At 36.9% G+C, this 22,318-nt stretch overlaps 1 protein-coding gene across 17 annotated transcripts in view; it reads right to left on the bottom strand.

Moving 5' to 3' along the window:
• The window catches only part of CDK14 (cyclin dependent kinase 14), a 640,904-nt gene that overhangs the window by 240,907 nt on the left and 377,679 nt on the right, over positions 1-22,318 (bottom strand). For all 17 annotated transcript variants that reach the window (XM_016957727.3, XM_054655946.1, XM_016957722.4 and 14 more), the window contains one exon: positions 8,916-9,036. In XM_016957727.3, the coding sequence (XP_016813216.1) occupies positions 8,916-9,036 (121 nt within the window). The remainder of the gene's footprint in view (positions 1-8,915; positions 9,037-22,318) is intronic.

Below are 22,318 nucleotides of genomic sequence, written 5' to 3'. Positions count from 1 at the left end.
TCGAAAATAGTAAACCAATGAATAGCAATATAAGCAATTTAAGACAGAAGTAAAATACCATGTCTAAAAGAGTTAAAAGTAAAAATAAATAAAAAATAATTAAAAACAAACAGTTAAAAGTAGTTGCTTCTGGTAAATAGGATTAAAGGGTGGGTATGGATGAGGCAGAAGATCACTGTTTTTCTATTGTTATTGCTGTGGTATGTTAGTTATAGGTTATACTTAAAATAGGTTTTATTGTTACAGTTTTCTGGTTCGGAAACTGAAGCTAGGAGTAGCTAAGGAACTTGTTCAACTAAAGTCACCCAGCTAAGAAGTGGCAGAGGGAAGCTGACTGAGGTTTTCAATATGTTTTCTACTATAACAATGACTCTCCTTTATAAAGCAAAACACTGCTAGTTACATTTTGTCAAAGTTATTACAATCAAAATGGAGTCACTTGTGTTAAAACCCCTGACAAACAGAGCTGGGGAAGGCCACGAAGGAAGGGTTCTCATATATGAAAACTATTATAAAAGGCTGCAAAAAACACAGCCTTGCACAAAGGCCACTGCAACCTTATACACAAAACATACTTCTATGAAGACATCTGCCTGCCCAATGTCAGACTGCCATGACGCTTGTTACTGATCTTTGTAGTCAAGGATAATTATCATAAAACAATTATGTAATTCTTCTAATTTTCCTTTAAAAACCTTTGTCGGCCAGGCACAGTGGCTCACGCCTGTAATCCCAGCACTTTGGGAGACCGAGGCAGGTGGATCTCGAGGTCAGGAGTTCGAGACCAGCCTGACCAACGTGGTGAAACCCCATCTCTACTAAAAATACAAAAATTAGCCAGGCGTGGTAGTGGGCACCTGTAATCCCGGCTAGTCAGGAGGCTGAGGCAGGAGAATCTCTTAAACCCAGGAGACGAAGGTTGCAGTGAGCTGAGATCGCGCCATTGCACTACAGTCTGGGTGACCGAGTAAGACTCCGTCTCAAAAAAAAAAGAAAGAAAGAAAGAAAAAAGAAAAAAAAAAACCTTTGTCTTCCTTCACCTCCCTCAATACGCACATAATTTATTATGGCACATATATTCCCACCGCAATGCCTGTTTCTGAATAAACATCATTTTCTTTTAGAGAGTCTCCCTTTCCGTTTTTGTTATTTAGGTTGATAATGTTCAGAGAAATGATTTCTACATGAATAAATACACAACTTACAACACGAAAGCACCAGTGCACATCCAATGTTCTCTAAAATTTGAATACTAGTTTATGTACTTCTATTTTTTTTCAATTTTTTATTTTTGTAGGTCTCACTCTTGGGGCCAGGCTGGAGTGCAATGGTGTGATCATAGCTCACTGCAGCCTTGAATCTGGGGCTCAAGCTGTCTTCCCACATCAGCCTCCTGTGGGACTATAGGCACACTCTGCCATGGTAACTGAACTTTTATACTTTGCTGAGATGGGATCTCAGCATTTTGCCCAGGCTGGTCTCAAACGCCTAGCCTCATGCCATCCTCCCACCTTGGCCCCCAAAGTGCTGGGATTACAGGTGTAAGCCAACACTCCTGCCTATATATTTCTAAATTAAAACACACACACACACACACACACACACACACACACACACACACACTCTCTTAAGATGAGAATATCCTGGGCCAAAAATTATTTTTGATTCTCAAGACACAGGCAGTATGTTAATTTCCCTAAAACCAAATAGAGTAGCTTTTATATATCCCATAGCACCCTTGGATGCTGTACCCCAATAGAAATGCAGTATATTTAGCTTGGCTGATTGACATTCTAAGAGTTGATAAGAACACTGTTCTCAACATTTGGGGAGTTTTATATTTCTTAAAAAATTTTACATGTAACCATCTCTTGTTATTCTCACAAACCAGTGAGGCAGCTGAATGCACCAAGGGTTACAATAATGTCATGAAACTGAGTCTCTGTGATTGGCTGTTTAAAAAATCACCCCAAAACCAGTTTGTGGATAGCCAATTATTTTGCAAACATTGATTTAAAATGGGGAAATTTTTATTTGTTCTTAAAAATATTTGGTAGTGAACAATGCCTCATTTTACATATTATCATTCAGCTAATTTATTGCCAATAAATGACCAAACATATGCACTGAAAACACACATATACTCTCTCTCACAAACATACACACCGATAAACAACAATGGAATATAAAAACTATAACCACACTAGACTTTTTTTTTTCTTTTTGAGACGGAGTCTCACTCTGTCACCCAGGCTGGAGTGCGACGGTGCGATCTCAACTCACTGTAACCTCTGCCTCCCAGGTTCAAGAGATTCTCCTGTCTCAGTCTCCCAAGTAGCTGGGGTTACATGCATGTGCCACCATGCCCAGCTAATTTTGTATTTTTAGTAGAGATGCAGTTTCACCATGTTGATGGGACTGGTCTTGAACTCCTGCCCTCAGGTGATCCACCCGCCTCGGCCTCCCAAAGTGCTGGTATTACAGTTGTGAGCCACCATGCCCAGCCCCACACTAGATTTTTGACATAAAAATAGAGGTGCTTCCTTTCAGCATGCCAAAGCTATCACTAAATTCGGCACTTTAGTAGCCACTCTAAAATGCCACAATAACCTAATATGAGAGAACTGTACTTACAGAGATAATTTGTATTAGGCAATGTAACATTAAGTTTGTAACAAGGAATTTGAGTTTGTAATCAGTAGTCCTTAGTGTGAATTAAACACTCAAATGTGTTAAGTCTATTCTGATTAGTAGTATTTAGTAAATTATTGCTCTAGTGCATTATGAGAAAGGTGACCACATGTCACAATTATCTCTGTTTTACACCTATTATTCTGGCAGAATTATTAACTCTCAATGGTGTCCTGGTATAATAATAAAATACAGGGTCATCCTAATTTTAAGGGACTTCCGTAGTGAGAGTGGGCTTAGAAACCACGGCTGCCACCATGAGATCAGCTTCAATCTCCTGGATGCCCTTCTGACTGTCCCCAGTTCTTTTGTTATGTTGCATTGCATTTCGGTGGCTACACCAACAAGTCACTTGGATCATGCATTATTTGAGCAGTTCTCAAGAACTCTTAAAGAGGTGTTACATTTGACAGTAACTAATTCATATGTTCCTTGGTCTTATGACCTGATTAATTAGAAATAGTACAAACAGTGCTGACAGATAGATGATTCAACATAACTCATCAACTCAAATTCTCATTCTTACTATCCTTTGGTTTAAAATGAACTCATTCATTTTAGCAAAAGTAATAAATGAGTAATGGCTAGGAATTGGGAAAATATTAATACATGCCAGCATAAGTACTAGTCCTGTGAAAATGTATTCAATCCAGTGATTCCTTGGTTTATTTTTTTAAAAAAAACTCTTCCTTGCATAAAACTGTATAGTAAAATGTCTTAAAACAATGTCAGGAGAGAAAAACAGTCCACAGACTGTTGGGTGAGAGTGAAAGACACCCACTATATTTTAGTTATGCAAAGGACATGACTCAGAGTATAACCTAAATTATAAAATATATGTTTTGCTGTATTTGTGTTTTGGAGTTGCTCTAGTGGTAAAATAAAGACCAAATTTTAAATAAATCATCTTAAGAGATTATGTAGTGTCTTGTAAAAAGAAAGGGCTTGGAATAGGTTATCTCTGAGTTTGAATGAGTGCTGTATTTACTAACTGCAAGACCTTACCCATATTATTTAGTATCTCTGGGTTTGGTTTTCTTTCACTGTATCATGGTAAAATAGGTAAGTAATTAAAATGCATAACAGGTCTCAGAATACAGTTTGTGTTCAATAGAAGTACCTATTGCTGTTACTATTATTATTACTCAAGTCTCAAATCAAACCACAAGACCTCATATAGAACAAATTTATTTTCAAAGTAGGGGCTATGGTAGGGCTAATTTGTGATTCTCTACCTTAAAATATTAGCAAATAAACCTAAATCCTAAGAAACATTATTTTATTATATACATTTCCTTGGCTCAAGAAAGATCATTAAAGATGATGGCAGAACTTTGTACATTGCCAATATGTATGGTGATTAGGCTTATTTAATAAAAAAGCAATGCTAAATGGCCTTTCAATACTTAATAAACAGGCAATTTCTTTTCTAACATATGCAAAATCAATTTTGATGTGGACATTTTTCTATATATCAAGAGTGGTATGGAAATTTTTTCTAACCACCCAGCTGCTACAATGTTAAATAAATTAATTTTAATCTTAAATCAGAGATGTAATAGAGAAACGGATGATTTAATATGCAATCTCATTACATTTGACAGGCTTATTTATAAATGATTTGCCCCACATTTTGACAAGCATAGTTAATATGTTAATTAGCTTTTTAAAAGATGATGAAAGGAAGAGACTGGCATGCTATCATTCTTCATACACTGTTGGGGTGTTGGGGAGTACTGTAGTTGATACCTCAGGGTAGTGCTACTATATATTTTACCCACCCCCAAAGCACTGTGGTCTTGATGAGATAATCATTTATTTGCTGCAGGTGACTTAGTCACCCTATTTTAAAAATTAACCCTATTTTAAAAATTTATATTCCTCTATAGAGGAATATAAAGCTTATTTGGAACAATGACCTCAACAGCTTGAGCAGAGCTTCCTAGCAAGGGAAGAACTACATAGATAAGCTGCTTGCTACATCTGCACTTCTCTTAATGTGGCTTTCAAAACTTAGTAAGCCTTTTTGGTTTAGAAGCTTAGCAATGATTTCCTATGCCTTGACTTTCACAGAGTTATAAATCCAAAAATTAAGAGAAGTTATACAAAGGAAATGTTCAATTTGATTCCTCTGCTTAAAATTTCCTTTACAGAGGGAGATAAAACAATAAAAAACTATCTATTTTCATAAAAGTATCAAAAACTATCTATCTTGATGAGTTCCCAAATCACACAGGGTTGTTTGTTCATTGCAAGTGTTGGAGACCTGGAGGAGGAAATCGTAACACGGCCAGCTCTGATTTCCATCACTTGCTGACAAATGATAATGCATATGTGTCTTCATTCATATTTTTATTTCCTGTGGCTATTTAAACAGAAAACTGGAAAATGTAACACTGTATAGGGATCATTAGTTTTTAGTTACTACCTTACTGCCCCATGCTGATAAATGAACTGTAAGAAAGCCTGAAACTACTGCCACCTGCCTCCCTGCTATTCTCCATGGGTTAATATTTGCACTTCTCTTTGCTGCAGCTGAGCCATGACTCAATTATAGTCCCATTTCTAGTTCTCTCAATACCCAGCATCAATGTCATTGATTATGCAAAAATCAGTGCCTGTGAACTTCTCCCTAACTGGAAAAACACATTTTATTTGACTTATAGGATAATAACAAGATAGCTTTTAGAAAATGGCTTGAAATCAGATTCAGACAGGCAGGTGTACCATAGACATAACATAGATTTTAAGGCTTGGAAGTGAAGAGCCAGTAAGCATGGGAAGCTGTTCAGACATAACACATTTGCTACTTGGTTCTGGCAATGAATAATCTTGGCACGTAGACAAAAGGGCATTTGGGGTCTACTATTTTCTATCAGTTTTCCTCCTTTCCACTTATTCTTCTTGTGCTTCCATTATGTCTCTGTTCAAAGCAAATTGGCAGAAAGTGTCCAAGCTATCTTCCTTGAGAGAATGAACACACACACACGAGGAAGAAAACGTGACACACGGGCAAGAAAAAGTAGCACATGCTGGAAATCAAATACTGAGCTACACCTCAGAAACACACATATTATGTCACAGTCCATTTGGTTCTTGGTGCTTTTAAAGTTTTCGGAAAAATTAGCCACTAGTATGTAAAAAATGTTCTGAGGGTAGAATCTTAACTGAACTGCCAAGCAACTAAGACAAAAACTGGCTCCAAGCCACAGATGTTTCCAACCAATGTTTTATTAGCAGAGTCCCTAACTGACCTCATTGAAAGACAACCTAGAATTTCCATACTCAAAAAATAGAGAAAAAGCCCCATAACACAAGAATCTTAAGTAATGAATATCTGCAGAGCCAACTATAAGTCAGGAAGTAGGAAAGGGATGAGAAAGTAACTAATATCCTGATGCATTCATTGGCCTTTATTTTCAACTTTTTCTGCCATTACACTAATTATCTAAATATCTGTTTTACCCAAATCCCTGTGTTGGGAAAAAAAGATCTAACTGTGTAAACAACCATCCCCCCAAAAAAGCCAGGAAGTGTGACAAAATAGATTAGCTCAGCCCCTTAATGACAGATGATCATCTTTAGTCTCAGTGTTTTAGAATATCATTAAAATGGTATTAGATTTATTACAAGATGTTGCAAAATTTATGACAACAGATCTGTATGATTACCTGATTTTCTTGTAGCTCTACTAGAAAGCTTTAGAGCTACACTTCAATAAAAATAAATACGTTCTCATGTACACAAAATGTTGCAGGTATCCTCAGTGGCTTTACAAATCCCTAAATCTCATTCCTAGGGAGGGCTGCTAGAACATAAAAAAATCTGCACTGTGCCCTAGATCATGAGAAACTTGATTGTTTTCTCACCATAACGTTTTTGGATCAAAAACATCAGGAAAGAAGCCAGGCCTCATCACAGGCCAATTTATGAAAAGCCAAGATTACGGGGGGTAGAGCACTGAAGTAAGTAAGTATACAACAGTAAGATAAACAACACATACTGCAGTTTTACTGAGGTCATAAAATTATATGAATACACAGTGGAATTCTACATATGGGGGCATAATCATTCAGGGAAAATGACTCCTATTATAAAACAGCCATGTGCGATGCCTCCAGCTTTGTTCTTTTGGCTTAGGATTGACTTGGCGATGCGGGCTCTTTTTTGGTTCCATATGAACTTTAAAGTAGTTTTTTCCAATTCTGTGAAGAAAGTCATTGGTAGCTTGATGGGGATGGCATTGAATCTGTAAATTACCTTGGGCAGTATGGCCATTTTCACGATATTGATTCTTCCTACCCATGAGCATGGAATGTTCTTCCGTTTGTTTGTATCCTCTTTTATTTCCTCAAACAGTGGTTTGTAGTTCTCCTTGAAGAGGTCCTTCACATCCCTTGTAAGTTGGATTCCTAGGTATTTTATTCTCTCTGAAGCAATTGTGAATGGGAGTTCACTCATGATTTGGCTCTCTGTTTGTCTGTTGTTGGTGTATAAGAATGCTTGTGATTTTTGTACATTGATTTTGTATCCTGAGACTTTGCTGAAGTTGCTTATCAGCTTAAGGAGATTTTGGGCTGAGACAATGGGGTTTTCTAGATATATAATCATGTCGTCTGCAAACAGGGACAATTTGACTTCCTCTTTTCCTAATTGAATACCCTTTATTTCCTTCTCCTGCCTAATTGCCCTGGCCAGAACTTCCAACAATGAGATACCATCTCACACCAGTTAGAATGGCAATCATTAAAAAGTCAGGAAACAACAGGTGCTGGAGAGGATGTGGAGAAATAGGAACACTTTTACACTGTTGGTGGGACTGTAAACTAGTTCAACCATTGTGGAAGTCAGTGTGGCGATTCCTCAGGGATCTAGAACTAGAAATACCATTTGACCCAGCCATCCCATTACTGGGTATATACCCAAAGGACTATAAATCATGCTGCTATAAAGACACGTGCACACGTATGTTTATTGCGGCATTATTCACAATAGCAAAGACTTGGAACCAACCCAAATGTCCAACAATGATAGACTGGATTAAGAAAATGTGGCACATATACACCATGGAATACTATGCAGCCATAAAAAATGATGAGTTCATGTCCTTTGTAGGGACATGGATGAAATTGGAAATCATCATTCTCAGTAAACTATCACAAGAACAAAAAACCAAACACCACATATTCTCACTCATAGGTGGGAATTGAACAATGAGAACACATGGACGCAGGAAGGGGAACATCACACTCTGGGGACTGTTGTGGGTTGGGGGGAGGGGGGAGGGACAGCATTGGGAGATATACCTAATGCTAGATGAAGAGTTAGTGGGTGCAGCGCACCAGCATGGCACACGTATACATATGTAACTAACCTTCACATTGTGCACATGTACCCTAAAACTTAAAGTATAATAATAATAAATAAATAAATAAAAATAAAAAAATAGCCATGTGCTATGTAAATTGTTTTACTTTGGACACAACTGTGAGTCTGAAAAGAAATTATTCTATTAATAAAAGACATGTTCAACAGTCCGTCCTTCATGCCAAAAATTAGATTATTCCCTTATTTGATTGTTTGATTTGGATCACACTTAATTGGGAACTCAGCATAGTTTATCATTAATGCTAATTATGAATTAAATCTTGACAGTCATTGGACCTCATAAAATAGATTTTTAAGCTTTGCTAAAGCATTTGTGAAAGTGAGACCTAAAATTAAACATATAATATTTTTTAAAAGTAGTCATTTTATTTCATTTTGGATAACTAGTGTCAGAAGTTTTCAAGTACATACTGTGAGTCAAACTGGTGCCTAACAGTTACACCAAAATTTTCAGACCGCTCATCAGAGCTTTGTTGCAAATTTAAACATACTCCCTGCTACTCCAATCCTGTTGCCGTCTGGAGATACATACTTCCCTTGTTATAAGATACAGCCACAAATTAAGACTCTTAGGGAGAGAAAAATCATGATACTGACAGTTAGAAAAATGTCTCTGCCCCTGTCCATCAAGAACCATTACCACACAGCATCTGCAAAGGAGACTCTAATTAGAGAACATTCCCAATCATGTTTTAAAACATCCAGCAGCATGGCCACATGCAGGCAAACACTCCTGCACCATTAATCTTCATTCAAACTGTTAGGATGTTTGTCTAGGCTTGACCCAGACCAAGCACTACAGATAGATTAGCTAGAGTAAAGCTTCCATTTCTCACCACATGTCAAGGCAGGTGGAATATTCTGTTGAGCCTAGAAGGACATCTGGAGGTCTGTACCACAAGGTAACCACTTCGTTGGAGTATGTGTGGCTAGGGACGGATTTTGCTCTTGCAAGACCTGTGGGTTACATGAAACATAAAGAAGTTTAACAGGCATTAGCAAAACAAGGGAATTTAAATTTGAACGTTCACATTCTTAAAGGTCAAACCTGACCTTTTAATACAGAATCAGGAGTGCAGTATCAAGGTTAATAGAAAACTGGGGAAAGCATATTGTGGTTTCTGTTTTTAACACACACTAATAACCATTAAAACATTTCTATTTCCTAATAAAGCACTGATGTCATGAATCTAATAAAATATCAGCAGAGTAAACAAATAATTCACAAACTATCATAACACAGGAGCTTAGAAGTCTCTTGAATTTTTCAGATTTATAAGTATTGTGAGAAAGGGTTCCTTGGTCAAATAACTGAGAAAAAACAGATTTAGAAACTTAAAGAATCCTTAAATTGCGAAACTTCTCAGTTTTCTTAATTGTTCTAATGCGTATTGTGAATCTGCAAGAGGAGAGTATAATACTTTTCTCAAAGAATTGTCCTAAAATTTCTTGTGGTTTCAGTGTTCTGTCAAATACTCACTAGGAAATGCTTATTGCAGAAGCTCTTTTGAAAAAACATCTAAATAAATAACTATAAAGGAATAGTCAAATCTGGTACATACATTGATGAGATTATATATGATAAATTAAAATGTCCTCTAAGAATTTTTTTAAACTGGGAAGATGTTAAGTGAAAAGGTATACGTAATTTGACCTCATAACCATAAATACTCATGCACAGAAAAAATATTTGTAGGTCTGTTTTTTTTTCCCTCTAAAAAAAAAAAGAAAAAAGTTTGGCAGAAAATACATTTAAATGTCTTCAGTGGTTACCTCTGGAATATGGGATTATCTTTATTTTTTAGTAAGTTTTTCTGAGTGTTCTCCCAAGATTTGTGGAATGAATGTGCAATTATTTTAAAAATCACAAAATCTATAGATGTCATTTTTTAAAAGAAAAAAACCTGTGTGACAGCTTTCTATCTAGCTGTATTCATTAGTGACAAGTATAAAGTATTATTTACTGTTATGTTTATAGCACTTAAAACATTTTTACAGTGAACCTACCATAACATATTCATTTTAATGTTCTATTTAAAAATTTTTATGTAGTAAGGAAATGGCTTTTTCTTATTTATTAAATGTAGCATTCCATTTTCAGTATCATATGTAAATTTTAAAGTTAATAAGACAGCTGGTAAGACAAAGAATTTCTAATTAATTCAGCCATGGTTACAGTGCCCTAATTTTTTTCTACCAGTTTTAATAATAATGCAATGGTATACTATAAATTGGTTGATATTTACAAGTATTCCATATTAAAATGTACAGATTATAACACACAGACATACTTACACATTCATGGTCCCCAATTTTTCTCCACATGAATGGAGTAATTATTTTTGATAATAGATTTCTATAACAACCTCTTCCTTCTTTCCTCTGCAAGGTTTTATCCTACATTAATTCAGGCAAAATTGAACAATAGATAGGACAATCAAGATGATAAAGTGTCTCCAGAACTTGGTAACCCCATCAAAAGGGTTGGTTCCTCAAATGCCTATGGTTCCATATGGAGACTAAAGAGCCAGGCACAAGTCCTGAAATAGGTTCTGACTTGTTCCATATGCTGTTGTCAAGTCAAATGGGATGCTACAAACATTCCAGCTTGATTCTCTTGGTTTTCCTGAGGCCCTGTTGTCAGAAAGCTAAGCCAGAAGGATGAGAGAATGAAAAAAAAATTGAAGATTTTCATTGACAGCTCAGACCAGGCTAGTTATAAAAAATCTGTGATGTTCCCAGTTGTAAAGGGGAAAATAAGACCTCAAAATAATCTAGAAGTAGTATAAATCAAAATAACCACATGTAATTTCAGATCAACTATGCTCACTCTGAATATGAGTTTGCTAGACTGGTTAAATATTTTTGGAAACTACAAATAGAAAAAAGTGCTTTATCTACATTACTGTCTTTTTTCCCACATGTTTAGGCCAAAGACTACTCCAATTTTATTCAGATGAGCCATATAACTTCCCAAAATAACAGTAAAAATAACTTTCAATATCTAACTTTCCAAAGCTTAAGACTCAGTCTCTTAAAATGGTTTGCATGTAAATGTGTCAGAGTGAAGAATGTTATTATATTTTTAAGATACATTATTCTACATTGCTTGAGAAAAATTCTCTCATCTCATTTGAATACAGTTAGTCAATTAAAACAATTTATTGTAGAAAGTGTCCTCTATATTGATGAACAAAAAATTTTTACCCTAAAAATGTCTGTTTGGTTAATAGGATAAGAAAATCCCAAAACTTTTCAGGAAGGGAGAAAATCATTAAAACAATGACTCAAAAAATAAAAATAAAAGAAAGACAAAAAGAAGCAAAGAAAGAGAAAGAAAAGAATGAACAAAAGAGGAGAGAAAGAGACTTTGAAGTATAAATATATATAACTACATTTTTAACAAATATTTTTGGTAAAGATATTGCTATATGTTTATACAGTTCATGCATCAAAACATGCTTACTCATGCAAAATTTATTAAACTGCATTCTTCAGTTGAAAGAAAACTGTAGGACAGGATTAATTAGCACAGCATGTGTGAAAGCTTTCTTTCTCTGTTCTTTGTCAGTTGCTATGGTTACACTACAGGAACAGAGCTACACTACCTTTTAAAAAAGATGCAGTTCATGGATTATTATCAAAACTTCTTATATTAATGTTTAGTTTGATTTAAAAGACAAAAAGCAAAGTGCTAACCAGACAAGTGCAGGTTATATGCACGTTGCTGCTTTGGCTGAGTGTGTGCTCATGAAGGGGTACAATTCCGATGGGCACCTAAAATGGCTTGCATAAAATTCAGTGTATCCAACTTTACGGTGTTGACATTTCTAACTAATTAAAGACCCCAGAGTAAAAGGGATAATCCTGCTATTCAAGCCCTACTGCCAATGATTCAAAGTTGAGCTACCCTGATACTAGCATAGCAGAATCTTGGATTTCTGGAGGAGTTAAGAAGCTTTATAGCTAACCTCTTATCCAATAAAAAAATTCCTCCTCACATCTCTATAAGATGGTTATCTTATAGATAATATCTGCTGCTACCCTGAGCCTGGTTCTACCCTCTGGCATGGACACAGAATAAATCACAGGACAGTGCTCCCGACATTTTCCCTACGCAGACCAGCCATTCAGCACCAAACAATGGAGACTCTTCAGGCCTCATCATAACAGCCTCTGCTGCATTAGACTCTGCTGACCACTCCCTTTCTTCTACATTTTCTCCCTTTATTTCTCAGATATAGGATAGTTAACCAGGAATGACTTGGTCTCCTTCTGGGACCTAACCCTTTTCGCCCCTTAAATGCTGGTTTTGTCTATGGTTATATATACATACGCTCAAACCAGTGCTTTCTCAAATATATACACTTTATAGGTCACTGGGCCTTATTTTGAGTTTTTTAACTGCCATCCATAGATGATTTCTCCCAAGATTTTACCTCCAGCTTATACTTGTCTTTGGGCTTCAGATCTGGTTCTATGTAATTCCTTACTAGGCATAGGTGCTAGATGTCCTACAGGCACTCAATATAACTCCAGCCAGAATTAATACAGAGAATACACCAAAAGAGTCCAGGAGCAAATGCACTTTACTAGTAACTGTTTCAAGTTCCAAAAACAGCCAAGGTTCTTTTCTTTTAGCTGTACACAGATGTAAACTAGAACTTATATTCCATGTACATTTAATTATTCCTTCAAATTCCAGTGCATCCTTTTTTTTGTAGGTGGTAAAATTGGCTAGGGATTTAAGCAATCTCTTTAACTCTATGGAGAAAATTGCTGAACCTAGGATAAGGTTCAGAAATGATCATTCCCATTCCTTTGCTTTGACTAAAGAATTGAGAAGGAACTGGCAACACTGACTTACTCCTTTCTAACTAAGTGAAATTAATAACAGCAAATCTAGCTGAATTTGCAGAGTCAACAAAAATACGGTATAGAAATAGTATCTTTCATTACTTCAGAGTCATTCCAGAAAATGGGCCAAAGCTTTGTGTTGGTCAGTGGTTTCATATTATATTATAGAGCAACTCCCACACCTCTCTCTCAACACACCTTACTCCCCAAATTAATCAGAAAAAAAAAGTCTTCCTCTTAGTTAATCACAAAATCAATATTTCTAGGAGAAAGGTTCCTTTATCACTTGACTCCAAACAGACATAAAATGCTTGGATAATATTTTACCATAAGACAGTTACACTGGGAAGGGAAAGACTTGAGGCCTTCTCTATTCCATGAATCAGTCCACGGGGTGAAGGCTTTTAGATTTCATTCCCATTCCACAGCCAAAGACTGGCCAAGAATCTCATTTTTGATATAATTTTTTAAAGGAGTATTCTCCCTCCTACAGGATTTATACTATATTAAATATCTTATGATGTGGTAACACTGTTTGAAGATACTCTATTGCTGCTTTTATAATGTATCAATAAACAACCAACAAACAAATATTTTCTTATGGTGTTCTAGCCTTTAATCTTTTCTCTCTACTTGACAAGGTTTCCCTGAATGACTCCATTTACTCCCATGGCTTAAGTTACTATCTATATATACTGATGATCCCAAACACATATAGCTAGCATCAATCTTCCCCTAAAGCTTCATGTTTCTAAATCAAAAATGTCCACTTAGATCTTCCATGATAGCCCACAGGTATCTCAATTGAACATTTCTCCTGTCTCCAATTTTCTAACCAGTACTACATCCTCTAGCGTCTCCAACTGACTGCTACACATCACCATCCATCCATTCACCAAAGCTGGAAGTCTTGTTTTGATGTAGTCTCCCTGCACTTACAAAATCACAAAACCCAGTGGATTTTACTTTATAATTTTCCCTCTTTTCTTCCTCCTTCTTAGGTCCTCATATCATCTCTTGCTGGATTATTACACTAGCAAGTCTGACCATGACACAATATTATCTTCAAAATATAGACAATAAATGATCTACCTTTATTAAAATTATTTTTATTGTTGGCCAGGTGCAGTGGTTAACACCTGTAATCCCTGCACTTTGGGAAGCCAAGGCAGGTGGGTCACCTGAAGGCAGGAGATCAAGACCAGCCTGGCCAACATGGTGAAACCCCGTGTCTATTGAAAATAACAAATCAGCTGGGTATGGTGGCACACGCCTGTAATCCCAGGTACTCGAGAGGCTGAGGCACGAGAATCACTTGAACCCAGGAGGCGGAGGTTGCAGTGAGCCGAGATCACGCCTGGGCAACAGAGCGAAACTCCGTCTCAAAAAACAAAAATAAAAACAAAAATTAATTTTATTGTTTAATTGGAACATTCCTCAATGCGAATAACAGTAACAATAACAATAAAAGACTTAAATGCCCAATCTACTCATATAATCACTATGAGATGTGGGTACCCACCAACTCCCTCCCTCTTATTTGACTTAATAGGAAGTGTATCCTTTCCAGAAAATTGGGCGTCCTGAGGACAGGTCTATGTTTTTTGTTTGTTTGTTTTTTAAATACATTTGCCATCCTATGGTGTTGTTTAAGGTGAAAAAGTAGTTTCAAGATTACAATTAAAATATCCTTTTCTTTCCTTTGTATGTAACATCTTTGTTTTGGTTTCTGTCCAGACTTTCAACAGTGCTACTTTTTATAAGAAACCAAAATCCCTTAAAAATGTTTAGATTTATTCAGTAGTCTTTCTACTGAATAAGGGTATTCTTTGAACATAAATAAAAAGGAATTAAGTCCAGAAGACACTGAAACATGTTAAGGTAATATTTGATTTTATTTAATTATCCCTGAATTTTTTAAGTTCAATAAATTATGCCTAATTTATATATATCCTAAACGGTACAGATTTTTTAAAAAATATATTTCATTTGGCCAGGCGCAGTGGCTCATGCCTGTAATCCCAGCACTTTAGGAGGCCATGGCAGGTGGATCACCTGAGGTTAGGAGGTCAAGACCAGCCTGGCCAACATGATGAAACCCCATCTCTACTAAAAATACAAAAAATTGGCCAAGTGTGGTGGCGGGCGCCTGTAAACCCAGCTACTCAGGAAGCGGAGACAGAGAATCACTTAAACCCCGGAGGTGCAGTTGCAGTGAGCCGAGATCGCACCACTGCTCCAGCCTGGGCAACAATAGTGAAACTCCATCTAAACAAAACAAAACAAAACAAACAAATAAAAAAACTATACACACACACACATATATATAATTTTTAAATAACAGAAATAATATTTTAATATAAGCATTCCAAAGAAGACAGAAAATATTCAAATAATTAACTTTCATATACAGTATAGGAATTACATTTTTTTCTGTTTTTTCTCTTTTTGCATAGAAAATAAAAACAATATGGTTTTCTGGGAAATAACAACTTTAAATTAATAGATGTGGAAAACCAACTAGTTAGAATTCTTTGGCTAAATACTATAATGATAAACATGCTGTTGTTCTTAGAGCATTAGCATGCATATTGGAAGACTTGTCATATGGCAAAACTAAATGCCTGGTAGAGGTTCTGGCACTATCTAGGTTTGTTATTTTGTTATTTCTCCTTGATTAAGTGACTTAAGCTTTCTAGTGTTGGTTTCATTATGTGTATGATGAGGGGCCTGAGATCTGGGGTCAGCAAACTATGGCCTGAGAGCCAGGCATTTGTCTTTGTAATTAAATTTTGGTGGAAAACATCTACATCCATTCACTCACATATTGCCTATAGATGCTTATGCACTAAACAGCTGAGCTGAATAGTTGACAGAGACCATCTGACCCATAGGCTATGATATTTAGTACCTGGCCCTGTAAGAAAAAGTTTGCTGACTCCTGGGACAGACTAGGTTAACTTTAAGTACTAATTCATTCAAGTACTAATGCTCAGTGATTCTAAGAAAATAATTTTCACTAAAATCTTCTTTAGTCAATGTATGAATATCATATATGCTTAAATTCTTAAGCAGCCCCTTAAATAATTCCACCTCAACAATCCCATCATATCACATCTGCATTAGCAGAGAATGCAAAATCATTTTCAATAGAGTATATGTGAATGTATCATCATTTTCACAGTTCACTGGTTTACATCTCATTTTCTAGTTTCTGCTTCTCAGTTAATGAAACTTGTGGTTATTATTCCAATGCTAGATGACAACATAATATAAAAAATGAATTTCAAAACCTGACTAAATCAGCAATTTTGATGAATTTCCATAACGATGCTGATTTATTACCAATTTTCAAAAATTAAAGTTAAAACCCATTAATTCATCATAAGAATCTGTTTTAAGTCAAGGCATAATATTCAGAACTTTTAAGGCATTTGTTTGTAAACATGTATTAATATATACTCAAAACATTATACAAGTATGTATCTATATGTGTTAAAGAGAAAATATTTATTGAAATAATTACAACCCTAATTATGTCAAGTAAGGTAAGACTAACTGTGATTTATGTCAGAGAAATACTATGCATTTGATAGGAAAGAAGTCAATCTATAAAGATAAAATTTATTATACATACATATTTAAAATGACAACATATGCTCTTGTTAGTGTGTTAATTTCTTTAGTTTTTAAAAGAAAAAATTAGTATGAGTGTTTGTATGGGAGGCTTATGAGAAAACTCTTCCCATTTCCTTCCTAAACCACCTAGAGTTCTTTTTCTTTCTTTCTTTCTTTTTTAAGTAGTAGGAGGAGGCAATATCCTTACCTGGTCTTATTGTAGATAATACAAAATCATGAAAATCAGTGGATGTACAGTGCTCATTACACAGAGGCAAAGCACAAGATAATTTATTGAGCAGTTATAATCTGTTAGGTACTCTAATGGTTTTAAATGTATTATATCATTTAATGGTTACACAACTTAGAGTGTCGTAAGATTATTCGTATCCCAATATAACAGAAAGAAAACTAATGCCTAGAGAAACTAATTTACCCCAGGTCATACTGTAGTAAGTGGCTGGGAAAATGCAGGTAGTGCTATCACCTCCCCAAGAAGACTGGGAACTTGGGAACAGGTTGCCTGGCAAGTGTGGGGCTCACATTGGATGGGAGCCTAGACCAGCAGATCCAAAGTCCAGAATGGTGACCAGCTAGCCTGGTGAGGGAGACTGAAAGGGATAAGGTTGTGGGATGGATGGCAGCGAAGACAGGAATGGGAAGTGAACTGAAAACACAGGCTGGTTGTTCTGGAAAAAGGTTCCAAAAACATGAGTACATTAGAGAGAATGACTGACGCTGTCTAGAGAGCCTCCAGATAATCAGACAAAAAGCCTGTGAAGAAAAGAGAAAATTGATAAGGAAATACTGCAGAGAAAAGCTCAGGAAACTTCAAGCTAGGGTCTGGTTGCTGAAATGAGAACAACTCTTATCTGCTTTGTCTGTTGGTTTGTTTTGTTTTAAAATGGAAAGGGTGGAAGGCAGTAGACACATAAATGGAGCAGTAAGCTAGAAGGCTGTGATGGCTTGCAGGGTAACAGCGGGAAATGGAAACTGCTGGGAGAGGGGGACCGTGAAAAGGGAATGGCCTATTTATCTTACAGAATCCTAAGGACAGTTTTTTGTTTGTTTGTTTTTTGTTTTTTGTTTTCAGAAACCTCAAACTGGGGTGTGGTCAAAGCCAATCTAAAGGGCATGTAATAAATAACACTGAAATAAAAGGCTCTTCTGAAATGCCCGGACTGAAGTGAATTTTTAAAACATTCCATGAGATAAAAATAGGCAACTACTTTCAAACATGAACTAAGAGGTTTTTATGTTTCTTCAATAATAAATGCCCTTATGAATCAGTGCAAATTAATGAAGCGATTATTGAGCAAATTCAAGAAAAAAAAGCTTTGGGTCATATTGAATTATTGTAATACTTTTACATTTTATGGTTGCTGCCCAGGTTTTCTGAATTATTTTCACCATGCTTTTAGTATTTTCTTTTCTTTCATCATTCTATTTGAGGAGAGGCCTATTAAAAGATATGCACATCTTTATTTTGATAATTTTAAAGATACTTTGTGACACCTGGTGACAATCTTGGTTGTCTTGAAATTGGAGTTGGGCATTGCTAATGTAGTAAATAAACGTCACAACTTTGAATCTCCAAAAGAAGCATTTAGGGAATATTTTCAAAAATACATTAATTCCATGAAATAAATACATACCACAATCACTACAGAGAAGAATCATCACAGAGCTTTCATTCAGGCAAGGATCTAAGACAGTCTGTATCTTCTATAATATTCTTATTTATTTTTAAACAGAAAATAAACTGAGGCCCAAAGTTCTGTCCATTCTGCCTCCACTCCACTGTTTCTAATCCATTCCCTTCTTTTTCCCCACTGCTGCTGCCACATCAAGCCCTCAGACTTAAACACTTCTGGGTCTTGAACCTATTAACTGGTCTCCTAGCTGCAAAGTTTGCCCTTCCTACTCCTCTTCCATATTCTGATGAAGAGACAGTTTGATGTAGTATGTAAGAGCTTCCTCTTTGGGGTCAGCTATGACCGCCACTTACAAGATGTGTGATTTGGGGCTGAGCTTCAGTGGCTTTGTCTGTGAAATACATGTAGTAAAACTCTGCTAGATATTCTGAATTTGCCTCTTCTGATGCATTCTTGACTCTCCTTCACCCTGTTCTTTGCTCCCCACAGGCTGTCCTTAATGAGCCTGTAATTACAAAGTCCTTGTCCCCTGGCCTCAAGTTGGGTTTGGCCAATGGGCAGCAAACTGACCAAATGATCATAAGGAAGGAGAAAAGTGAGCTCAGTATATTTGTTCTCCTGGCTTCTTCCCAGCTGGACAAGGAAATGGTATTGCCTAAGTTATTCCTTAGAAGGCTACAGCTCTTGCTCAGGCAGTTCCAGAACCAATTTCTCTAAATTCTCCCCGGAGGAGTAGTGAAATTTTCCACACTATTGCTAGCCTGAAAGGGTTCCACATACTTAACCCTGCCCAGAGTTTCATAAACAGTCCCTTCATCGAACACCCCTCAATTGCCCCATTTGTGTTGCCCTTTGTTTCCTTCTAGAATCCTGATACAATAGCCACACCTAACTCGAAAGGTATTTGTGCGAATTAGATGAGATAATGCATTAAAAATGCTTAATCATACAGTTGGCCTAGAGTAACACTTAATTCATACTGGCTATTACCATAAACTAAAACGCCATCTGATTAAACCAGTTCTCTGCTAAAAATCTTAATAGATCCTCTGGGCTTTACCCTGAAGTCCAAATTCCAAGGAATAAAAGAACATGTGACTACCTTGTTTCTTCCCATCCCTTTCTATGTTCTAGCCAACTGTTAGCAGCCAATCAAATTACCAGTAATTATTTTTTTCTTATGTCAGTTCATTGGCATAACATGGTCTCATATCCTGTAATTATTAATACTTATTCAGCAGATGACTCCTACATATCCTTCAAAATTATGCTCAGGGCCAAGGCCTCCAGAAGCTTCCCTGACTTGCCCTCCCCTTCCTGGTCCAGGTAATGAACATTCCTCTGTTCTCTGATTTACCTCAGCACTGCACTTTACAGATAAACATAGCAAAGTCTTTCATTTACATGACAGCTGCCACCTGCCCCACACAGGTGGGGCAGACCAATTTTCCCAAAATAAGGCCACATGTTTTTCCTTTTTTGAGAAAGGATCTTACTCTGTCACCCAGGCTGGAGTGCTGTGGCACAATCACAGCTCACTGCAGCCTCACACTCCTGGGCTCAAGAGGTCCTCTCAGCTCAGCCTCCAAGTAGCTAGGGCTACAGGCGTGCACCACTATGTCTGGCTAATTTTTAAATTTTTTGTAGAGACAGAATCTTGCCATGTTGCACAGGTTGGTCTCAAACTCCTGGGCTCAAGTGATCCTCCCGCCTCGGCTTCCCAAAGTGCTGGGATTACAGGCGTGGGGCACTGCACCTGGCCATGGCCACATTTCACCTGCCTTTGTATCTCCAGTTCCTGGCATGACGTCTGGCCTGCAGTAAGTCTACTGATAAACTGACATATCTAGCAAGGACAACCACCTAGTATGAACCTCTGAAGCAGAGGTTCCTTTGGCAGATCGCACTTGTGTGTCATCCCAGCCTACAGGGATGGACCTGTCTTAGTCCATTTTTTTGTTGCTATCAAAGAATACTTGAAAGTGAGTCATTTACAAAGAAAAAAAGTTTACTTTGGCTGATGGTTATGGAGGCTTGGAAGTCCAAAATCAGGCAGCTGCATCTGATTGGCATCTGGATAGGCTTTGGTATTGTGTCATCATGTTGTAGAGAAGTGGAAGGATGAAGTGTGCATGTACAAAAGGGCAAAACATGATGGGCAACCTCAGTTTATAACAATCCACTCTCATGGTAACTATTCCAGTTCCCTGAGAGCAAGAACTCACTCACTCCTGTGAGGATTAACCCAGTCCTGCAAGAGCAGCATTAATTCCTCTTAACAACCTAATCACCCCTTAAAGGTCCCACCTCCCAACACTGCCGCACTAGGGACCAAATTTCCAAAACATATTCTGGGGGAAACACTCAAACTGTAGCAGGACCCACCCCAACTCATCCAGAACATCTCTGTTTTCACCTTGAGACTTCAATAGAAAACCTATCCTCGGATTTCAAAACGTTAAAGAACTTAATATGAGTAAAGTTGAATCACGTTAAAGCTCAAGATCCCCTTTAGGGGGTAAGAAGTAACCCCAAAACAGACATAAAATACTTTAATATGTTTATGATGCACATGAATATTGTAAATAAAAATACAAGTCTATTAATAAGGCTATTAATATTCTTATTTATACCATAAGGCTATTAATATACAAGCTACCAGCCCTTAAATACAAGTAAGGGAGCCACTTTCCTGACTAATCAATTTTTCTCAAATTTTATCTAATATGATATTTAAATTTTAGATAAATAAAACCTCAAGAATTAATCTCTCCTCTAAACTTTCATATTACATCTCAATCTCTATTCAGCTCACTTGGCAGACAGTATATAAATCTGTTATTATTTATATTTTTATCTCTGTTTACCTCTCTAGCTATACAAAATATACTCCCTAAGAGCAAGGATCATTTCTTATGATTGTCTCAATTTTTTACCACCACTCCCCACCTCTTCTCCATCTCTATGTAACACTGGGTCTTATGTAAAATGTACAATTTAGACAAGACTAAGTCTCTGTAAAACACACTTGGAAAGGGGATTAATTCTTCCTTTGCTTACTAGGATTCCAGGCTATGAATTATTATACGTAGATGTGTTAAGCCAGCTTAGAGCTCAACCATAGAAATATCAGGCTTCTCTGATTCAGCACGACACTTTAGCTGCCTCTCAACGAGTTAACTTGAGCCATAGAAATAGGTATGTCCAGACTCGACAGTTTTTTAAAAAAGAAAACCTTGACAGGCAGAAGTATAAAAATACTCATTTCAAAGCTTCCAGCTGTTCAGCTTTACTGAAGGAAGAGACCTGAATTTACATTTGAGGCTGTTTCTTTATTCTTGGAAAAATCAACTTAACGGCAAATTCTGTTATATAAATACAAAGCAAGTCCCTACCCACTGTTCTGGGGCAAGCAGTGAAATTAACCTGCATCTTGATGTTTCAAAAAGAAGAAAGTGTTTCATGTAAGCCGGGTGCATGTTTTAGCAGAGCCATGTTTCTGAGGCTCTGTGGCTTCTTTGAGGAAGATGTTTACTGACTCAGGGAACATAGAGACTGCACAATGAAGGTTCCCCCTATTCTTGATCAGCAGTTTTCAGGAACTCAGAGAACTGAAGAAAGGGTGTGTGCTGAAAGCTATTCATCCTCCAAAGAAATGGACCAATAAAGCCCAACTTGCAGTAACATTTAAGTCTAAATCTCACAAGGATTACTGATATTGGACTGTTGGTTGTGATCAGATCCTTAACCCCTGAAGCCACAAGTCATTTCTCCTTATTGTGAAATTTCTCAACTCATTTCTTCTTCTTGTGAAATTTCTCAAGATTCAACTTTGCCTCTGATTTCTCACCCAGAGCTCTGTCTTGTATAAACGTTATGTGCTATGACTGTCTACTGGGGCTGGAGGGCAGAGTCCCCAGTCCTGTGGCTGGGGGATGGAAGGTGGACTCCAAGATCTAAGATGAGACTTCCCAGGCACCTTAGATTCTCACAGGGAGAGAACATTCCTTCCCAAGCCTTGGGGTTGTAGGGCCTGAATTCCACGTAGCAAGCCTAGGGTGTAATCACTAGGGAAACAGAGAATCCGGCCCTAGTCAGAGAGAGATGCA

This window comes from Pan troglodytes, chromosome 6 (genome assembly GCF_028858775.2).
Source record: "Pan troglodytes isolate AG18354 chromosome 6, NHGRI_mPanTro3-v2.0_pri, whole genome shotgun sequence".
NCBI classification, from domain to species: domain Eukaryota; kingdom Metazoa; phylum Chordata; class Mammalia; order Primates; family Hominidae; genus Pan; species Pan troglodytes.
Note: the sequence above shows the minus strand (reverse complement) of the source record. Positions and strands in the feature narration are given on the sequence as shown.